Source organism: Schistocerca americana, chromosome 2 (genome assembly GCF_021461395.2).
Source record: "Schistocerca americana isolate TAMUIC-IGC-003095 chromosome 2, iqSchAmer2.1, whole genome shotgun sequence".
Classification (NCBI taxonomy): Eukaryota; Metazoa; Arthropoda; class Insecta; order Orthoptera; family Acrididae; genus Schistocerca; species Schistocerca americana.
This window is the reverse complement of record NC_060120.1, coordinates 98,924,685-98,947,039: the sequence shown is the minus strand read 5'-3', so window position 1 is coordinate 98,947,039 and position 22,355 is coordinate 98,924,685. Positions and strand designations below refer to the sequence as shown.

The 22,355-nt window shown below is 41.0% G+C and overlaps 1 protein-coding gene across 1 annotated transcript in view; it reads left to right on the top strand.

Annotated features, from left to right (window-relative positions):
* LOC124595198 (clavesin-2-like) overlaps positions 1-22,355 on the top strand; it is a 245,588-nt gene that overhangs the window by 210,583 nt on the left and 12,650 nt on the right. The window contains exons 5-8 of the mRNA XM_047133834.1: positions 3,511-3,661; positions 6,616-6,809; positions 13,700-13,810; positions 21,654-21,798. Of these exons, the coding sequence (XP_046989790.1) occupies positions 3,511-3,661; positions 6,616-6,809; positions 13,700-13,810; positions 21,654-21,798 (601 nt within the window). The remainder of the gene's footprint in view (positions 1-3,510; positions 3,662-6,615; positions 6,810-13,699; positions 13,811-21,653; positions 21,799-22,355) is intronic.

Here is a 22,355-nt window from a genome sequence, read left to right as displayed (position 1 = left end):
AGGTTCGTTGTTGAGTACACCATCGCAGGCGCTCCTGTCTGTGATGCAGCGTCAAGGGTAACCGCAGCCATGGTCTCCGAGCTGATAGTCCATGCTGCTGTAAACGTCATCGAACTGTTCGTGCAGATGGTTGTTGTCTTGCAAACGTCCCTATCTGTTGACTCAGGGATCGAGACGTGGGTGCACGATACGTTACAGCCATGCGGATAAGATACCTCTCATCGCGACTGCTAGTGATACGAGGCCGTTGGGATCCCGCACGGCGTTCCGTATTACCCTCCTGAACACACCCTCCATATTCTGCTAACAAGTCATTGCATCTCGACCAACGCGAGCAGCAATGTCGCGATACGATAAACCGCAATCGCGATAGGCTACAATCCGACCTTTGTCAAAGTCGGAAACGTGATGGTACGCATTTCTCCTCCCCATGTCGACACATTGTAGGTGTCGCCACAGGCGCCAACCTTGTCTGAATGCTCTGAAAAGCTAATCATGTGGATATCGCAGCATCTTCTTCCCGTCGGTTAAATTTCGCGTCTGTAGCACGTCATCTTCGTGGTGTAGCAATTTTAATGGCCTGTAGTGTATTTATGTCTTTCGTACTGTGTGAACCGAAACGCGTCCCAACAAATAAATTTCATCCGTGACCATGACAATCTCGAAGAATTCATTACGTGCCTTTTTTCTAGTAATGATTGTACAACTTGTTTCGCTGCAGCGCGACATCACTGGACGCCAATGTAATATCCAGTATGCAACATGACGTGGCCTCTTGAAAATTCGAGGTCTGTTCAAAAAACTCCGGAACTTTGCCCACATTTTTCTTTTTTTTTTTCCGCGCTTACATTTTACTTATTGTTCACGGTCTCCCTCGAAAAACTCTCCCCCACAATTAATACACCGCTCCCAACGCCGTTTACGCTCCCAGAAGCAGTCTTGGTACGTTCTTTTATCTCGTCTGTCGTTGCAAATCTTCGTCCTTTCAACGGGGTTTTCAACTTTTGAAAAAAAAGAAAAAAAAGTCTGCAAGGGTCAGGTCTGGAGAGAACGGAGGTTGAGGCAACACAGTGATTTCGCTTTTTGTGCAATAGATGCGCACCAACAGGGATGAACGTGCGCGTGCGTTATCGTGATGCAAGAGCCATGAATTGTCTCGCCACATTTCAAGTCGTTCCCTTCTCACATTTTCTCGCAGGCATCGCAACACGTCTCGATAGTACCACTGATTAACAGTTTGTCCCTGTGGCAGGAATTCGTGATGAACTAATTCTTCAAAGTCAAAGAAAACTATCAGCATGACTTTGACATTTGACATGACCTGACGAGCTTTTTTTGGTCTTCCCGACCCATTGTGAAGACTGAACCTTGGTCTCAGCATCATAACCGCAGACCCACGTCTCACCACCAGTTACGATTCTCTCAAGGAACATCTTGTTCTCATTTGCACGACCCAAAAGCTCGACACAGATTGCTGGGCGAAGGCCTTTCTGGTCTTAACTCATGAGTCGTGGGAATAACTTGACGGCAACACGGTGTATTCCGAGATACTGTGTCAGAATTTTAAGACATGATCCAAATGAAATGTTACATTTTTCTGCAAGCTCTCGGACAGTTAATCTTCGACCGGCACGTAAAATTTCGTTGACGTTCCTGACACGAGTGTCGGCGGTAGATGTCGACGGGCGTCCTGAACGACGGTCATCTTTAACTTCCATCTCGCCATTTTTAAACCGTGTTAACCATTCGTGACACCGAGTACGTCTTAAGCCCTCATGACCGTAGGTTTCCTGCATCATTTGGTGTATCTCTGTAAAGGTTTCCTCGAGTTTCACGAAAAATTCAATGCAGATGCGTTGCTCCTCTACCTCGAAATTCGTGAACTGTGCGATACATTGTTATACTCGATACAGCACTGAACAATAACTAGCAGACTCACAACAATGAAACTTCTGGCAGTTACACATTAGACAAAGGCTTGTGCATTTCTCTCCGACACACCACTGGCGCGAAATTACTAATGTTCTATTCTTTGAGCAGTTTTGTACACTACTGGTCATTAAAATTGCTACACCACGAAGATGACGTGCTACAGACCGAAATTTAACCGACAGGAAGAAGATGCTGTGATATGCAAGTGATTAGCTTTTCAGAGCATTCAGACAAGGTTGGCGCCGGTGGCGACACCTACAATGTGCCGACATGAGGAAAGTTTCCAACCGATTTCTCATACACTAGCAGCAGTTGACCGGCGTTGCCTGGTGAAAAGTTGTTTTTACGCCTCGTGTAAAGAGGAGAAATGCGTACCATCACGTTTCCGACTTTGATAAAGGTCGGATTGTAGCCTATCGCGATTGCGGTTTATCGTATAGCGATATTGCTGCTCGCGTTGGTCGTTCTCCAATGACTGTTAGCAGAATATGGAATCGGCGGGTTCAGGAGGGTAATACGGAACGCCGTGCTGGACCCCAACGGCCTCGTATCACTTGCGGACGAGATGACAGGCATCTTATCCGCATGGCTGTAACGGATCGTGCAGCCACGTCTTGATCCCTGAGTCAACAGATGGGGACGTTTGCAAGACAACAACCATCTGCACGATCAGTTCAATGACGTTTGCAGCAGCATGGACTATCAGCCCAGAGACCACGGCTGCGGTTACCCTTGACGCTGCATCACATACAGGAGCGCCTGCGATGGTGTACTCAACGACGAACCTGGGTGCACGAATGGCAAAACGACATTTATTCGGATGAATTCAGGTTCTGTTTACAGCATCATGATGGTCGCATCCGTGTTTGGCGACATTGCGGTGAACGCACACTGGAAGCGTGCATTCGTCATCGCCATACTGGCCTATCACCCGGCGTGATGGTATGGGGTGCCATTGGTTACACATCTCGGTCACCTCTTGTTCGCATTGACGGCACTTCGAACAGTGGATGTTACATTTCAGATGTGTTAAGACCCGTGGCTCTAGCCTTCATTCGATCCCTACGAAACCCTACATTTCAGCAGGATAATGCACGACCGCATGTTGCAGGTCCTGTATGGGCCTTTCTGGATACAAAAAATGTTCGACTGCTGCCCTGGCCAGCACATTCTCCAGATCTCTCAGCAATTGAAAACGTCTGGTCAATGGTGGCCGAGCAACTGGTTCGTCACAATACGCCAGTCACTACTCTTGATGAACTGTGGTATCGTGTTGAAGCTGCATAGGCAGCTGTACCTACACACGCCATCCAAGCTCTGTTTGACTCAATGCCGAGGGTTATCAAGACCGATATTACGGCCAGAGGTGGTTATTCTGCGTACTGATTTCTCAGGATTTATGCAGCCAAATTGTGTGAAAATGTAATCACATGTCAGTTCTAGTATAATATATTTGTCCAATGAATACCCGTTTATCATCTGCATTTCTTCTTGGTGTAGCAATTTTAATGGCCAGTAGTGTAGCCCTGTTACTCCACGCACTGGCGCCTGACAGTATCCCCGCCCTGTGGTGGTCAGTTGCAGCGGTACTACGTGATGAAGCTGCGCTGCCCGGAGCTGTTCCGCGTGCCGCGGCCCTCGGAGAAGAGGCACATCCTCGAGATGCAGGTGCAGAACATGCTGGACGACCGCGACGGCTACGGCCGCAGAGTCTACATCTTCAGGGTCGGTGCGTACTCACACGCCCTTGTCAGGGAGCGGCGTGGCTTCCTCACACGTTACTTACTTGCTTATTCAGCCATGGTTCGTTTACAATATGATATCACACATTTAAACTTGAGTCGAAGAAGAATTTTTTTAGTTAAGCAATTCAAACATGCATATTATATTATCTAATATTATATTACTACTAGATGAGCAACAATGCGTTGCCCAGATACTTACGACGGTTGCCCAGAAAGTAATGCAACGCATTTTTTTTCTTTCTACGAATGCAAAACGTTACTTATGTATTATTTGAAGTCTCCTGAGTGACGCCAAGTTTCCGTCGCGTCCGACAGATAGCGTAGCTGCAGCACAGTTTCAAAATGGCGTCTGTAGGTTATGTACGTTACAAGCAACGTGCCGTCATTGAGTTTCTCACTGCAGAGAAAGAAGCTATGGGGAGTATTCACAAACGCTTGTGCAAACTCTATGGAGCCTGTACTGTCGACAGAAATACAGTTAGTCGCTGGGCACGGAGGGTGAGGTCATCAGAAGGCGCTTCGGCTGAGCTCCACGATTTATAGCGTTCTAGCGTTCGGAGAGACCATCCACGGCTGTCGCACCTGACATGATGCAGCGAGCTGGTGTTGTCATTCGCGAGGACTGACACATTACAACTCGGCAGTTGGCGCTGCACCTGTCAGACAGTACACGAAGTGTGGCTGCAATTTTCCGCACTCTTGGATATTCAAAAGTATGTGCAAGATGGGTGCTGCGGTGTCTAAAAGTGGATCACAAATCACACCCAAAAAGTAACATTTGTCTTGATTTGTTGCAACATTTTGAAGCTGAGGGGGAGGCCTTCTTGTCCCGTGTTGTAACAGATGATGACACGACAGTTGATGGAATGGTGCCGTTCCAACTCCCCACAGAAGAAAAAATTCTAAACAACTGCTTCCGCCGGTAAAGTCATGATCACCATGTTCTGCGACTGTGAAGGTGTGATTCTCGTTGATGTGTTGCCAAGAGGCGGTACCATTAATTCAGGAGCACATGTCAACATATTAACAAAACTCAAGACACTCTTCCGGCGACTTCGGCGCCCCAGCAACCCACGAGATTTTTTGCTGCAACACAATAACGCTCGGCCCCACACAAGTCTGAGGACTGCTGAACACATTGCAAAACATGGTTGCACAGTGTTGCCCTATCCACCGTACGGCCTTGTTCTAGCCCCATCGGACTTCCACTTGTTTCGGTCATTAAAGGATGCCATTCGTGGAAGACATTTTGAGGATGATGAGGGGTGATTCACACAATGAAGCACTGACTCCGCCACAAGGACAACGATTCTTGCTGACAGGGCATACACGCCTTTGTTTCGTGCAGGAGGAAGGCCATAAAAGTGTTCAAATGGCTCTAAGCACTATGGGACTTAACATCTGAGGTCATCAGTCCCCTAGACTTAGAGCTACTTAAACCTAACTAACCTAAGTACAACACACACATCCATGCCCGAGGCAGGATTCGAACCTGGGACCGTAGCAGCCACGTGGTTCCGGACTGAAGCGCCTAGAACCGCTCGACCACAGCGGCCGGCGAAGAAGGCCAGAGAATGTGGTGGAGATAACATGGAAAAATAGGGTGTGTAGATAAAACACATTCTTTCGTGTGTGTAATTACATGGGAAAATATGGTGTGCAGATGAAACACCATTCTTTCGTGGTGTGTAATTCTCATTATGTTTAATAAAGAATTGTTGAAGAAAAAATTACTTTCTGGGCAACCCTCGTATTTATAGCTGTGTGTCTCGCACGTACCACGCAACGTCTGCTCTTGTGCTTAACGTTTATGACGTCATATCTCCTGATATATGTGCTGTTCAGTGATATAATTGTGTAGATACATTCCGCGGCATGTGTGCATACTGCCAGCAAAATGGAGTTAGTAGCAAAGAAGCAATAAATTTAAGTGCCATGCACAATATGACAGCTTTTCACACATCTCACTGATTATGACGCCTCCTGAACTTTATGTCGTATAAATAATATAATATTGGAGGTACATTCAGCGGCATGTGGATGCTGCCTGCGAAATTTATTGCAAATAGAGTCAGTAGCCAGAAGTAATACATTTAATCGTGCATGATGCGGCAGTTTTTCACCCAGCACATTGTTTATGACGGCATACCTCCGGAACTATGTGTCGCACAATGATATAATTTTGCGCTTACATTCAGTGATATATGCGCATACTATCTGTAAAATGTGTCGCGGATACAGTTACTAGTGAAGAAATTATGTCATACCTCAGGCGGTACTTTACTGCGTGAACAGCGGAAAAGCGATAAGCGATAAAAATTTTTCATTTCATCATTTTGTAGGGATTACTAGCGAGAAGACATTTCATAAAGGTTGAAATTATGTGTAAGGTTTATTTCAAATCGCTAAGCGTAATATGTATGGACTCATTTGTATTGCATCACTGGTCACAGCCCACTACACTGCTCGCTCGCTCTCTCTCTCTCTCTCTCTCTCTCTCTCTCTCTCTCTCAGTCCGCCGCTCGTGGTCTCGCGGTAGCGTTCTCGCTTCCCGAGCACGGGGTCCCGGGTTCGATTCCCGGCGGAGTCAGGGATTTTCACCTGCCTCGAGATGACTGGGTGTTTGTGTTGTCCTCATCATTTCATCATCATCCAGGAAAGTGGCGAAATTGGACTGAGCAAAGACTGGATAATTGTACGGGCGCTGATAACCACGCAGTTGAGCGCCCCACAAACCAAACATCATCATCATCATCTCTCTCTCTCTCTATCCCTGTGTGTCTGTAATGGAATATTGAGTTCAATATCAACATTCTCAGGGACATTGCTTTGAAGGAGACGTTAGTGGATAGCTTTTCTTTTTCCAGTAACTTAATAATGTAATACTAACGTTTCATGTTGGGTAGACCTTTTTGTAGACCTGTGCACGGTGTTCCAGAGCGATGCGACGCAGCACAGGTGAGCATAGAAGACATCTTCCGCACGAACGTGCTGGCTTTGGAGCAGATCGTCCAGGAGCCAGAGACACAGGTGGCTGGCCTCACCGTGCTGGTCGATATGAACGGCTTCGGCCTGCAGCACGCCAAGTTCCTCTCGCCCTACTACGCACGGCGCACTGTCGAGGTCATACAGGTAAACAAAGCTCAATGCCCGTGTGGCAGTAACCACTTCTAAAATGGTTCAAATGGCTCTGAGCACTATGGGACTTAACATCTGAAGTCATCAGTCCCATAGAACTTAGAACTACTTAAACCTAACTATCCTAAGGACGTCACATACATCCATGCCCGAGGCAGGATTCGAACCTGCGACGTAGCGGTCGCGCGGTTCCAGACTGAAGCACCTAAAACCGCTCGCCACACTGGCTGGCGAGTAACCACTTCTCCTACACAGTTGGTCTCTACTAAGATAAAAGGTGACGTCCCAGAGTCACGAAGTGGGAAACATAATTCATGGTGTCTTCTTTGAGGTCACTGTCTTTTCTGAAAATTTCTTCAACTAGGCAGTTACAGAAGCGACTCTTGGGAGTAACGTCTCAGACGTCATAATAATAGATCCGAATTTTTCAAATTGGTTAACGTAGAGGAGGCCATCAATGGCCAAATGGCTGCAAAAGCATCAATGACTACTGGTGTTATAAGGAATATTAAGAAATGTAGCAAAATAGTTTTACTTAGCAAAAAAAAATAAATAAATAAATAAATAAATCCGAACAGGCCTTGAAGGCCCAACGGTACCGACCGGCCGCCAAGTCACCCTCGGTACTTAGGTGTCACGGATGCGGATACACAGGGGTATGTGGACAACACACCGCTCTCTCAGCCGTTGTCAGTTTTTGCGACCGGTGCTGCTGCTTGTCAGTCAAGAAGCTCCTTAACTGACCTGACAAAAGCTGAATGCACCATGCTTGCCAACAGCACTGGGCAGACCCGGTTGCTGACCCTTTCAAGTGCTAGCCAAGCTCAAACTTCGGTGGTCTGACAGGCACCGGTGTTACCACTGTGGCAAGACCATTAGCTTCGTAGCTAGAGAAACAGGGAACAACCTGCAGAGTACATGAGAAGTCAACTTAAAAGCTTCAGTATTGAATGCGAAGATGTGCAGAACAAATGGATAAAACTGAAATCATTGTACCATATGCCTTAGATCAGTATATGCCACGCAAGACTGTGAGAGGTGGGAAAGAAGCACTGTGATCCAACGGGCACTAGCCAAGTTATTAAGTTGCTACAAAAGCAAAGAAACCAGATTGAAACGAATTTAAAACGTAATTGACCTACAGGAAGTCAATGAAACCAAAATGAGAATAAGAAGAGCAATGCGAGAACCACTGAGTGAATTAGAAAGTAACATTTTGGCAGCCGATCTGAAAATATATCTCACCAAGCATTCGTATTATGTAAAGTTACTAAGCAAATCGAAATCATTTATTCAGTTGCTCAGAGATCGTACTGGCACTGAAACGGAAGTTGGCAGAGAGAAGGTCGACATGCTGAATTGGATTTTCCGAGATCGTTTCACTTCGGAAGACTGTAATACGGTTCCTCAATTTAATAATCTGTTGTATGCCAAGATAAGCGATTGTGGAATAGAAAATCAACTAAAAACACTCAATACTAGAAAAACAGCTGGACTGGATGAGACACGTACAGTACAAAGATTATGTGACAGAACTTGCTTCCCCTCTAGCAGCAGTTTATTGTGGTTCGTTGCAGCAACGAAGGACAGCAAGCCACTGGAAATATGCGCACGTCATCTTCGTTTTCAGGAGAGGTCGTCAGACAAATGAACATAATTATTATAGGCCTATATCGCTGACGTCAAACTGTAGAAGAATTACGGAAAATGTGTTGTACTCATACAGTACGACGTATCTGGAGAATGAAAATCTCTTCTATAACACTTAATGCGAATTATGTAAACAGAGGTCTTGAGCAAAATAGCTCACTCTGTTGGCCCATGAAATCCAGATGCGCCCAGGTTGATGCCATGTTCCTTGACTTCATGAAGACATTCGATTACAGATCCGAACTGTCATTTAGTGAATAAAATACTAGCGTATCGAGTATTGGACAAAGTATGTGACTGGATTCAAGACTTCCTAACAGATAGAACACAGCACAACAGGACAAAATGGACAAAAGTAAATGTAATTTCTGACGTAGCCCAAAGGAGTATCAGTTATTGGGCCATTACTGTTTTTAATACAGTATTCATAATTGACATAGCGTATAATGTGGAAGCTCCGTGAGGTAGTTCGTAGATGGTGCTGTTGTCTGTAGGAACTGGAATGTTACAACACAAGATGATTGAAGCTAAATGCAAAAAGACCTGCATAATATCAATAATTGTATATACCTCAGAATAACTGTCCAGAGTGACCTAAAGTGGAATCACTAGGCTACATCACACTGAATGTAAGAAAAGCAGATCTCAGGCTGAGATTCATTGGAAGAGTATTAAGGAAATACAGTTTTTACATGAAAATAAGTAATCCACAAAACACCTGAATGACCGATTCTTCACTCTTACCCATCAGTCTGAATCCCTTACCAGGTTCAAATAATAGAAGAGACACAGAAGATCTAATGTAGAAGGGCACATTTTGTCACATGATTATTTAGTTAGCGTGAGAATACTGCAGAAATAACAAACAGTTTCCAGTGACAGAAACTATAGGAGAAACACTGGAGAGGTTTAACCCCCTAGCACAAATTGTTAAAATTCTGACAGTGTGCATTTGAAGATGAGTTGGTTAACATATTTGCTTCCTTCTCACATATGCCTTTCATAATGACTGCAATGAGAATATCAGAGAAATTAGGGTTCATTAGCAAGTTTATCAACACTCATTTTAGCCACACATCATTTGTGAATGGGACAGGGAAGAGGGAATTGATAGTTTTGCCATCTTAAATTGTCTGTCCGTGCTTACACTTACCTTCAGCTTTTACAAGAGCCTGAATACTATTTTTGTGGTCAGCCATAAAGCGATGGAGAAAATACAGACCATAATTTCCAGTCTGTAAGACCACATTACTCCTAGTGCTCACTGAAAGAAAATGTTTCTACTTGCTGTTTACTCAGTGGGATCAGGAACTATGACCATAAATAAAAATTTTGAGTTTTAATTGAATGATATATTCTGTGAAAGTTCACACACACAAAATATAATAATATCCATAATAATAATACTATCCCAATTGGAAAAAGCACAATTAACAGTTCAGAAGCAATCTCTACAGGGAGCTCCAAGTAAAATGGTCTATTGCCCTGACTTCTAATCATCAAAAGTTGATTGCTCACCTTAAAACTGGAAAATAATCTCACCATTTGCCACTCGGTTTTGTCAACATTACAGGCAGACACAGACAGTTACTTCCATGAACTCTAGTGATCAGGATAGTGTACAGTCCTCGTGAATTCACTTTCTGTTTTTACCAAAAATGCATTCCAGTCTGCCCACCTCTGATGTCATCCAATGCACAACGTGTGCAACAATTTGCCTGACATGACCTGTTTGATATGTTAGTGTGATGTCTCCCTCCACAGCTGCCTCTTTGACCAAGTTTATATATGGGCACACCAGACTGCCAAATGAAACATGAAGCAATATTTAAATGACCTCTTTCTTGGACATGTATTAAACAGTAGCTCTGTTGTTTAACAATTTACAATTTTCTTAATTTTTATATAAATGTACTTAAGTTTGCTTCAGTTACTGAAAAAAGTTTTAGCTCAAATGCATTTAAACTTTACTGGCTACAATTTTTAGAATTTAATGGGCGGTTGAAAATGACCTTTCAACTCCCTCTTTAAGTTTCCTTGTAATCATTGTTATTTACAATACAGTCTTGAAACATGATACAACTGTAACACTGCATGAATGTAATTGAGTGCTGTTATTAGAACTTCCTATTACAAATACCAATGATACTAAATCTACCAAGAAAAAAGGTGTATTCATTCCAAATTTGGGTTTTAGTGAATAACTTGAAAACTAATAGAGGTAAGTTATTGGTGTCACATATTTAATATCTTTACATTAAATGAGGTTATATATGAATTTTCAGCTTCAGTTTTTTGTGAAAACACCAATTGTAATCAAAATATTTCTCTGATGAAGTTGAGACGTGTAACTTTTAATTGTGATTTACATTTGCATATTCCGAACAGTTTTTAGCTTTGTGGTTTTATTATTCATTGCCACTTTTTTTTCTTTTTTAAAAAAAAGATCATATCTTTTGCCTAACATATTCATTTGATCATGCTGAGACATTACCATGTTGACATTGGTATACTTCAGCTTGGAAAAGTGATTTTAATTTTTAATTTCACTCTTAAATTATGGTTGGTGCAGTCCTTTGTGTGATAAGCACAGGCACATCAAGACAATGGGGCTTTGGTAGTGGTGAACTGGGTTGAGATCTGGTACACTCACTCCCCTCTGTACCTCTTACAATGATACAGCTCTTATTTCTCTTCACTGTGTGGCATGCATTGGTACCAGGTTGCCCCAACACTCTTCTGTGATGGTCATCAGGTGTCATACTGATCCTATACCCATTACTCAAGAGACCATGATGCCACTTATTTAGGTACCATTCTAGGTATATCCTTGCTCACCTTCTTCCACACCACTTTGATGTGTGGATTGTACTGTTGTTCACAGTGGATGCCTAGAAGCCAAAATGATCGTGTGGATGTGGCTGCATACTGTCTGTATTGATGCAGCCTTTCCTCTTGGCTTCCAAATGGTAGCAAGCAGTTCTGTTGCATTTTCCCTGCAGTACCATTGACCCATAATTTGTAGGTAGTAGTTGTCAGTTGGTGCTGTTGACCACATGTGTGCACTGCAATGCAGATTTTCATTGTTTGACTGCTGCCGCTGTGGTGTATGCCAGTTTGTTGGCCAGTTTCACATGCTGACAATCCTTCTTGCCACAAAATGACAACATCTATTCTAAGCTTTAAACGGCCCTTTGCAGCTTTTTCACAGGCTGAAAAGTGTACACAAGCAATACTGTTTTGTTCCTAACTGGAGAAACAGCACCCTCTACAGAACTGCACTGAGAATGTAGGTTTATTTTTACCACCATCGCACAATAGGCTGTACTGATTTCTTATAGTCAAAATGGTACTGAGAAAGAGGTTTCTAGTCAAAAAATAAAGACTATACAGTTCGTGAAAGTGAACAAAGCTCTTCTTGAATGATTTATATTTTGTCTACTCACAGTTTCTCCTATGATGAAGCCAGGGTCAATAAAGTGTTGTGCAAAAACAAACAGTAATATAACATATATGGCTCATAAACACAGAAAGATACTCAAAACAGGTGCAGTCCCCACAATGCTACGAACGTTGGAACTTAAATAACGGCAACTATTTATTCACAACCAATACAAAAGAGTTTGCACCTGTCACTGTCCTTCAAAGTAGTCACCAGCGTTGTGTAGAATCTGTTGCCAGCGATGTGGAAGGTGCAGTATACTGTTAGCAGAGCGTGTTCTGAAAGCCGTATTCAGGCACAAGAAACGTAATTCCTGAGACAAATTAAAGGTTGCACAACATAACACAGACTAAGGAATCAAGATATTAGAAACTGAAAGTTTTTAGTCTAAATGATAAAATTCTAGATTATAGGGAAAATGGAATGGATACATAGACTGAGTGACAGACTCCCTTAAAGGCTAGAAATTAAAAGTACCAAGGAAGAAGAGGTAGAGGAAGACACCGGCAATGAGGATGACTGTAGCAGACAACTGAGCCCATTACCTGAAGAAGGAGGTTTCAGGGGCACAACAATGTACGAAAGTGAAACATGAGCTATGGGAAACCGAAATCATTTTAGGCATTGACTGGTTAATAAAACGGAAAGTAATTATAGATTGTGAAAAAGGGATAATAGTTTGTCAAGTTGATAGTGCGGTATTAGAAATACCATTTGAATCATCTAGAGTAATGGAAGAGAACCAGCTGAGATGGGAAGAATGTATAGATGATCATGATTCAGGAATAGGTCAAAAATTTGATTGGTTTCCGGTGAGGCAGATAGTTGAAGATGGAGACAAGGAGACAATCCTTCGAAAGGTAGTGGATAAAACAGAAGGACTATCTGATGCCCAAAGGGAGGATCTATGGCAAATTCTTAAAGAAAATCAGGAGGTATTTTCAGACAAATTGGGTCAAGTGATAAATTATGAGTACTGCATGGAGGTAGAGGAACATGAACCTTTCTTTAAACCACCATATAATATAAAAATGTATAAACTGATCATGTATAAACTGACACATTGACAAGGCTTGCATATGTAACTTGTAGATCTTGCATGCATTAAAGTGTGATTACATTTACATTCCACAAATATACATGTGAATTATTAGCTTCCTAACACTGTAAATATCCTTGCAATTACTCTGAGAACATTCTTGTGCATTATTCCAACACTGTAAGTTTTGAGCTCCCCTATTGGTGATGTGTGCTTCTTCCAGGAACTGCATCCTTACAGAGACCGAGGTCCTAGCTGCAGAAATTTAATAGTATTAGTTTATGGTTTAGTATCTTCTAAGAGTTTAAAAACAAATTAAACTATATCTCATAACTAACTCCATACTATCTGAATACCTGGACTGTGGAAAAACAGAGCCATACTGTTAGCACATAATGTGATGCACATCTTACAGATGGAATCATGATCATTGCCATCTTTAACTATATAATATTTTATAGCCTACTTTTCATTTAATGTTATCTATTGGTATGTTCATAAACAGGGAAAAAATACAACTCAAAAAAAGTTTTGCACTATCTGCATATCTGCAAACGTGTGAGTTTAGGTCCAAGTTTGGGTGCTGTAGCTATCACAACATTAAAATCACTAGCACTGTTAGTATTGGTGCACATCACAGTTTTTGAGTGTGTGAAGGTAGGAACTACTTCCATCAGTTGAAACATATACCCAGTAAAATGTATAAATAATATTATCATGAATGTTATTTATGTTTCTTTTCTTTTTCTTCAGGAAACATTTCCACTACGTTTCAAAGGATTCCATGTCATAAACCAGCCATTCTACTTTGATGCAGTATTTGCAGTTCTGAAACCTTTCCTCAAAGACAAGATACGGAGAAGGGTAATGAAACACCTCACATAATAATTTAATAGTGGTATGTCTAAGATATATAAGAGAAGGCTGATAGACATATTAGAAAAACATATTAGGAAATCCTTAGCTCAGTCAATAAGTCACGGCCAGCACCCACTCTCAGTGAACAGTGTTGGAAGGCAACCATGGCTCTGTGCACTCTCGTGCATGTGTGTGTGTGTGTGTGTGTGTGTGTGTGTGTGTGTGTGTGTGTGTGTGTGTGTGTGATTAAAGTACAGTACTCACAGAGGTCCACTGTGGGATGTCATTATCATATGAGAGTGAAACTTGGTAGATATTCTGATCTGTTAGTGCAGAAACAATTTATGCTGGAAAAAATTGCTTCCGGTCTTGGCCACCAGGCACAAATCTGTAGCTGTGAGTGCGAGGAAGACATATAGAAATATTTCCATATATAATGGATGAGAAGCAGGATGTGGGCAGAGAAGGTCAAACAAGCAAAAAAGGCAAATTGTTGATCTCATTATTAACTGCTGCTTATACAGTTTCTTCAATATTGGCACTGAAAACATTGACACAATGCTCTACAGTGCCATATTTGCACATGGTGGCCAATATTATAGCTACTTTTTTTTCCAGCATAAGTAATTTTTGCCCACACTGGCCTCTGTCAGTAGCTGCACTTTAATTATAACATGACCACACTCCTGTACACATTGACATCCCCGTATCACAGTAGCATGCCTCTAGAGTAGAAAAAAAAGGGGGGGGGGGGCACAGCCTACTGAAAAAGTGGAGTGTTCGATGGTCAGTATAACAGTCTGAAGACAAAGAACAAAGTGAATAACACAAAATTTTAAGAACAGTTCAGGCCCTGATGCTTCAAACCCTGCATATAACAATCAAGGTGATAGTGGAAAAAGTGAAAATCAGTGATGGATCAGTTTTCAACACCTTTGACACCTTTTTGAACGTGACAAAATTACCCTAATGGGTTCTGTGATTGCTCATTCCCCTTTACAAATCCAACTGAACAAAGGTGAGAGGAGAAATGTGGAGCTGTGTCAGACCTACCAGATGATTTCTTTAGCAACTTAATCACTATGATCCTGAAACAATAGAGTGAAGCAAGCAGTGGGAACAAGTAGATTCACCATCACTGAGAAAGATGAACACCCAACCATCATCACGCATGGTGATGCCGAGTGTGTTTAGGGACTACGATGGTCTGGTGCTACCAGGTTGAGCTCTTAAGGGGTCAAACAGTCACAGGAGCATAAAGCTGAAATCTCCTATAAGGACACATGACACTGTCCAGACAAAGCATTGTGTGGAGCTATCTAAGGGAGTGTTTATGCTCCATGACAATGCCTCAGCTAATTCTGCAAAGAATACAGTAGCACTTGTTGTTTCTTTGGACTAACAAATTTTGCTCACCTCCCATAGTCTACCAACATAGCAATGAATCACTTCTTCCCCTTTCCTCAGATGAAAGAATAATTGCATGGCAGGCATTTCCAAAATGACGAGGTGATGTTCTATGTAGAACATTACATGAACAGCCAAAATCCAGACTTTATAATGCAACTGATGACTGGTCATCCATCCCACTCCCTTTCCCTAGCCTACTTTGTGGGATGCAGGCAGATGCCAACCAGCCCCTGCCCCCCCCCCCCCTTCAACCCCCTCCTCCACTCTCTAGGACATCCATGCTATCATACACCAGAAGGTTTTTCTGTGCTTTTGAGTAGAGGAGACATGTTATCAGATCAGTGCTCAGAGGGGACAATTGGATGCTTTCACAGGATGAGAGACATCAATATGAAATTTGATATGCAGTTGGCCATTTTCTGTGAAAGACTTTTATCATTAGCATGTGCTCTCCTGCCAAAAGAAACTGTGGAGAAGATTACACTGAAGTGGAAGAAGATTTTAGCAGAGAAGGTGGAAGAGGTGACAAATGGACACAACATGAGATATCTGTTCCTAACTGGTGACATGGAGCTTGCTCAGTGAAAGAATTCTACCCGTGAAAGGACTGCGTGTGGTCGTCCAGCTGTAGGAACTGTCAGTGGCACAGAAGATTTAACAAGGATGATGAGCAACAATTTGATAGACTGGAAGAAGAATATATAAGCTAGCCAGTTGGCTGTAGGGCCACACCCAGGGATAGAGCTGGAGGACTTGAAAATATCTACCTTGAGGAACTTGTTGGCAGGATGGGAATGATGACACTTGTTGGTGAGAAGTGAAAGAAGACTAATGTGATTGAGATGGCACTGCTAGCCACATATGCGGCACCTGGAGATATGGCCAGTCCTCTGTAGCATGCGTGCCCGCATTCCTTTGCACTTATATGAGACACTGCCAGCCACCTGCAGTGCTGAAAGCAGCTTGATCACTACCCAATTAAATGCACTACACATCTCATCCATGTCCATCTGCCAAGTCTGTCTCATAGCAACAATGATTTAAATTCTCTGGTAATAACCCTGAGATTCCTTAATTGATAATGGGCTAATGATTGCTCCCTTCTTTGTGGGTAAAATTAATTTGTAAGTTGTATGTGAATAACCATGGTAGAAGGCACACTGTTCCTAAAAATAAATGTTTGTGACCAGTCTCTTTCATATGATTTCCAAATATTGCACTCAAGTACAGTTTAAGCTATTGTTATTCCTTTGACTTAATATGCAAATACTGCACTCCAGTTCAGTAATTAATAATGAACAGAAAATCAAGTAAAGAGATGTGGATGAAAATAAATAAAATAATGCATAGAAATTCAGTTGTGTAGAAGTGATTTTAATGTTAGTTGGTAAGCACAAGTAACAGTCCTTTCACTGTTTTTTGCATATAAATATGTACTGTTTATAAACATCCTTTGCTCTCTTTTTTATGCAGAAATCATTTACAAACATTATACATCCATCACTTTCATTCATGCAAGTGTATAAAAGCGATACTATGAACTACAAATTATCATCAACTATAATGCTGCCTCAGTCCTACTTAAAGTTAACCTCCCTTTCATAAGTATACCCTCAACCCATGACATACTCCCTCATATTTCTTGCTTTGAAGATTACAACTGATCTTGTACCTTCTATTTACATATACAAAACTTTTGAACAATATATGTCTCAAACTCCAAATTGAATAACTTTGAAGATTCTCCATAGGTCAGCTAGTTTTTTGGGTCATTTCTTTCTCTATAAACTTATATAAGCTTACATCTTTGCATTCCTTCTGTTACAGTATGTGAAATGATTTATTTGTCTGTTACATATCCTAATTAAATTTCTATTCACCAATCCTTTGATATACTTCTCAGGAATGGTATATTTTTTCAGGTACTGACCTCTTCTATCACACATATGGATCTACACAGCTCTCTTCTCCCAAGTTTTCCTTGATGCATCTTCCAGTGCTCTATAACCCAAATCCAATTTCACTAATGAATTCTTCTGCTATGCATAGCCCTCAATGCCTGCCAGTATCTTAACAATTTCCCTCAAAAAACTGTAACTTCTTTCTCATAAAACTTCTCTTCAACAACTCACTTTGATACATCACATACTTTCATTAAATACCCACAATGATGCTTCTCTTCCAAAGCTATGTTCCCCCTACATCTCTTACTTCCTCACCTCGAACACTTCATTAACAAAACAACATCTTACAAATATGAGCTGCACCCATGATTGGGATATGTTATTATTGTAAAATCTCGTACTGTGTTTTTGTTTCTCATTTCTGAACTTTATTGAATGTATTCTAATGCACCTTTGCAACTCTACCACATTCCTCACATTTGGAAATAGGCTGTACATGTTATTATCTTCCTAAATAATCACAGCCATTACTTATCTAATACCCACACTACCCATCATAATATATAATTCAAAATAATTATCACAAACATAGCTTAACTCATTTACATTTACTACCAACCTGTTTGAATAAATGTCTCTTCTTAAAGTTATTCCTATTGCCCTACTTAAACTGTTCCTCAATTTGAAATCCAGGCATTAATTTTACATGTTATTGAGTTTCCTCCGGCATTTTTCCACACTTTTCAAAACTTTCAGTCAACTCTCAACTAATACAAACTCTCTGATGTAACACCCATATCCAATTCTGTTTTCCCTTTCATCATTAAGAAACTTCATTATCCAGTGGTCCAGCTTAGAGAGAGCTCATTGACTGAATGACACTCTGTTTTTCTGATTTTATACTTGGCAGCATACCTCTCCTTCTCCTATACAAACATTGAATGCCCTCTGACATGAGACATTAAATTTACACTGTGTTTCTGCAATGAGTGTGTCTCCACCATTTGTGCCTTTTTTGTGCTCTCACGTTTCTCAATTTCTCTGAGTCACTTACTGATCTAAAATTTGTGTGCAATGAATTCTCTGACACTGTGTCAAATAATGCATTCTGTAATTTGTCAAAATATGTGACATTGTACTGTCATGCTCTCCCAGACCAGGCATCTCACTACTGTCAACTGCTGGTGAGCCAGGATTGATGCATGCTCTAGCAGGACTGCTGCTATCTCCATCTACAACTTCACATTGCAGCAAAACTGTCTTCTGATATAGCACAACATAAACATGATCTGAGGCCTTGTCCTTCTCCATGGTTCCTTTGCAGTTGTTGCACATTATTTGCTCTTCTGCTTCAGACCTCATTAACCCACTTGCTTTCTGGTTGCAGCTCATCATTTGCATCACATGTTGCAAGAGTGCACTACAGGGCACATCAGCAGTTGCATCTTCCATCATAGCATTTTCATCCATAAGTTTGTGATTAAATTCTTCCCAGAACTGTCTGAGATCATTTGGCAGAGCTTTTGACATCTTTGAAAATTTTGTATTCATGTGCTCTACAGGCTGTGCCTCTCTATGACCTGCATCATTCTTCACTATTGTATACAACTGCATTAACATTTTGGTCCATAATGGATTTTTTGATTGACTTGTTTCCTCACTATTTACCCCTCTAGCCTGACTATGCTCTGTCTCAGTCCAAGAGATTTCTTTACAAACTCCCCATTGTACAATTAGTTTCAACTCTTGCCTCCTCTGAATATCTGCATTTACTAATGACTTCAAAATATCAGCTAAATTCACTCATTAACTCCACTACTCTGTAGAACTAAACAACTTATTTATTCTAATTGCCTCCAAAATAAGACATCAACAAGATCAACACAACATAGATAAGCAATGCCAAGATGACACACAATATGAAACACAGTAACTTACAACTGAAACAGTAGTTGAAATGATAACCACGTTCAGACTAAATACAACATATAACCATCCAACCTATTAGTAAGTCTACTGCTACCTAGATGCTATGTCATCCTGTTAGTTCATATTAATATTAAAGAAATGTTTATTTAAGTTAGAAAAACAGTATCTCAATGTAACATATATGGTCATTTAAAAACAAAATCATGAGCGGTGGGCAGTTAATGACAAAATGTGTCCCACACTGGTCAAAATTGTGCAATATATTATTAAGTTGGACTCGAGTGTGTCATTTGTGTATTGAATCTTGGGAATCACAGTATCGTAAATTGCACTTGAGTGTAGCATTTGTAAATTACATGAAAGAATTTGGAGTGCAAGCTGCAAGAACATAAAGAGATTGGTTACAAACATTTATTTCTATGAACAAAGTGCCTCTGCAGTATAGTTATTCAAATACTATATATGAATTACTTTTACACTCAAAAATGGAATAATAATTTGGCCATTATCAATTACAAGAATCAGGGTCATTACCAGTGTGGTTAAATCATGGTTGTTATAAGACAAATTGACCTAGCAGGTGGATTTGGATGAGGGCTGTAATGCATTTATCAGACAGTGATCAAGCTGCTTTCACTGCAATGGAAGATATACTGTAGGTGGATGGCACCAGCTCATAACAGTGCATAGTAACAGGAAGGTGTGCTATGGACAGCTGGCTATACTTAATTTTTGTATGTCCATCCTTGTAATCAATGGTCTGCAGGACTTCAGCTTTACACTTACGTAATAAAACGAAACACGTGCAGCTGTCATTTTGATGTTTTACTGCATTTCAAACAGTTTTGGTGACTCAATACACCATCTTTAGGCTTTAACACATGCTGAAGAAGTGAACTCCCATCGTATACGTGATCCCATCAGTGGCCAACATCAATGAAGTGACTTCCATAGAATACCATAAAAATTATGTTGTGTCTGCAACCACTACCAGTTGGTAGTTGATGGTTGCAGATGCAACTTTGCTTTGACTATATTCTAGGAAGCCTGTTCATAGATGTTCATAGATGCCAGCATCATGTATGCAGCTAAAGTTCATCCCCTCAGCATCAGTTAAGCCCTACAGATGGTGTATTGAGTCACCAAAACATCAGAATGACAGCTGTGGTGTTTCATTTTGTTACGGAAGCTGGCTATGCCTTCAGGTGGTGTGTATGCAGTGGGCAGTGCTGTCTGGATCACAAGCATCCCCTTTCCTGCCTTGAAAATAAGTGTCCCTCAGGACGATATTTTCACATTCTCCGGAGCTCTTTCCATGGGCATGACCATACACCCAACAGGCTACCTTATATTCGTCTTCCAACCAAGCAAACTATTATTGATTATCTTTGTTAAACGTTATGTGCCACCTGCGTACAATTCCCATGACTGGACAGTGACACACAGACCTTTTGTGGATGGAATTCCTTTACTGAGCAAGCACCATGTTACCAGTTAAGAACAGAAATCCTGTGTTCTGTCCAACTGGTGCTTTCTCCTCCCCAGCTACAATCTCCTTCCACTTCAGTGCTACCTTCCCAAAATTTCCTCTTGACAATACAGCACGTACAAATGCTAAAAGGCACTCACAGAAAATGGCAAACTTCATATCACATTTCACATCCTATAGTGGCATCCAATTGTCCCCTCTGATCCTTGTGTCCCTTCTACTCAAAAGCACAGAAAATCTTTCTAGCCTGTCTCAACATGGATGTTCTGTAGAAGGGGGAGGGGGGGGGAAGTCAGGGGGGGCACATTGGGGGTGGGGCGGGGGGAAAGGGGTCGCTCAACAGCAACAGCCAATTGATGCATGCCTGCCTCCCACAGAGAAGTCCAGTGACCAGGAGTGTGGGATAGCCAGGCCTTTATCATAAGGTCCATTACAAATTCAGCTGAAGCAACTAATAAAAATCATGAGATGGAATTGTTGGTGACAATTTATTTTCAAGAGGCAAAATATATACTACCATCAAGAGTATAAGGGAGACGCTAAATAGTTATCAAAACTAATAGTTCCTTCATCATGGAAAAGAGAGGGATATATTCCCGAACATATCAACTTAAGTTCCCTGATTTATCTTTCTCATGACAATGAAGGTACTATTAGTTCCAAAAGGTAGGTAGCGTGCCCCTCTTATTTTTATGCTTGTCTGTCAGCAGTACTATACATTTGCCTTCTGAAGGTAAGTAATTGCTAGCAAGTCTGTCTCATAGTTTATTGAAATGAAAACTTTCAGTCAAGGTCTCTAGCAAATCATCCATCATTGGGAAAAATATAGACCTTGATGGATGGAAATGCAGAAAAGCACTAATGTTGTTACCAAGTTTTATGTTTTCAAGCTGACTTTTCTAAGGTGACAATAAAAACTTAATGACTCATTATCGCATTTTTACTGATAGTGAGTTTCTGAGCACCTTTGAAGAGCTTAGTCTTTATTCCTGCTATTTATTCTTAAACATTTGCCAAATTTCGATGATTAAGGCATTTATGCATAGTGTGTGAAAGAAATGATTCAATTATTTAATGACATTAGTAACACTTCAGCAAAATGATATTTCTGTTGCAGATTTACTTGCATGGACGCGATCTAAATTCACTCCATGCTTTCATTAGTCCTGATATCCTGCCACAAGAATATGGTGGTCAAAAACCACCATTTGATAATCAAGCATGGAGAATGAAGCTATTGGCAAATGAAGATAAGTTTGTTGGTGAGAAAAGCTAATGTAATTTATTCTTGATAAAAGAAATTCAATAGTATTGTTTTTAAAAGTTGACATACTAGAACTTTAAGAAAATTTTGTTTGTTAAAATTTGAGTTAATGGGCAAAGATAATTTAGTTTTAGAAGTTTAATTTAGAAAAATTTAAATCTCAGATCAGATGACTTAACTAACATTCTACCAATGACAGCATATCTGACTTCTTTGATTTGCTATCATGTGCGTGTTGCTTCATCTGAAAACCCAGCTCTTCCATTTCTTAGTGAAAATTGTTGTTGTTGCCAGCAGCAGTGTTAATTACCAGAAGCAGAGGTTTAGTTATGAATGCTGTGAGTTTCATCCAAAGTTTTCAGCATTGACATTATCTCCTTCTGCTTCAATATCTTATGGTTAAACCCAAAGTTCCTATAGCAGGTGACAAACAAATTGCAGAAGAATGTAGGCATAACTTACAGTCAAGGAAAAAGATCATTCTCACACTGATTAATAATAAACAAAAGAGTGTAAAAAGATAAACTCTCTTGTCACTTTTTTGTTAATAGTGTG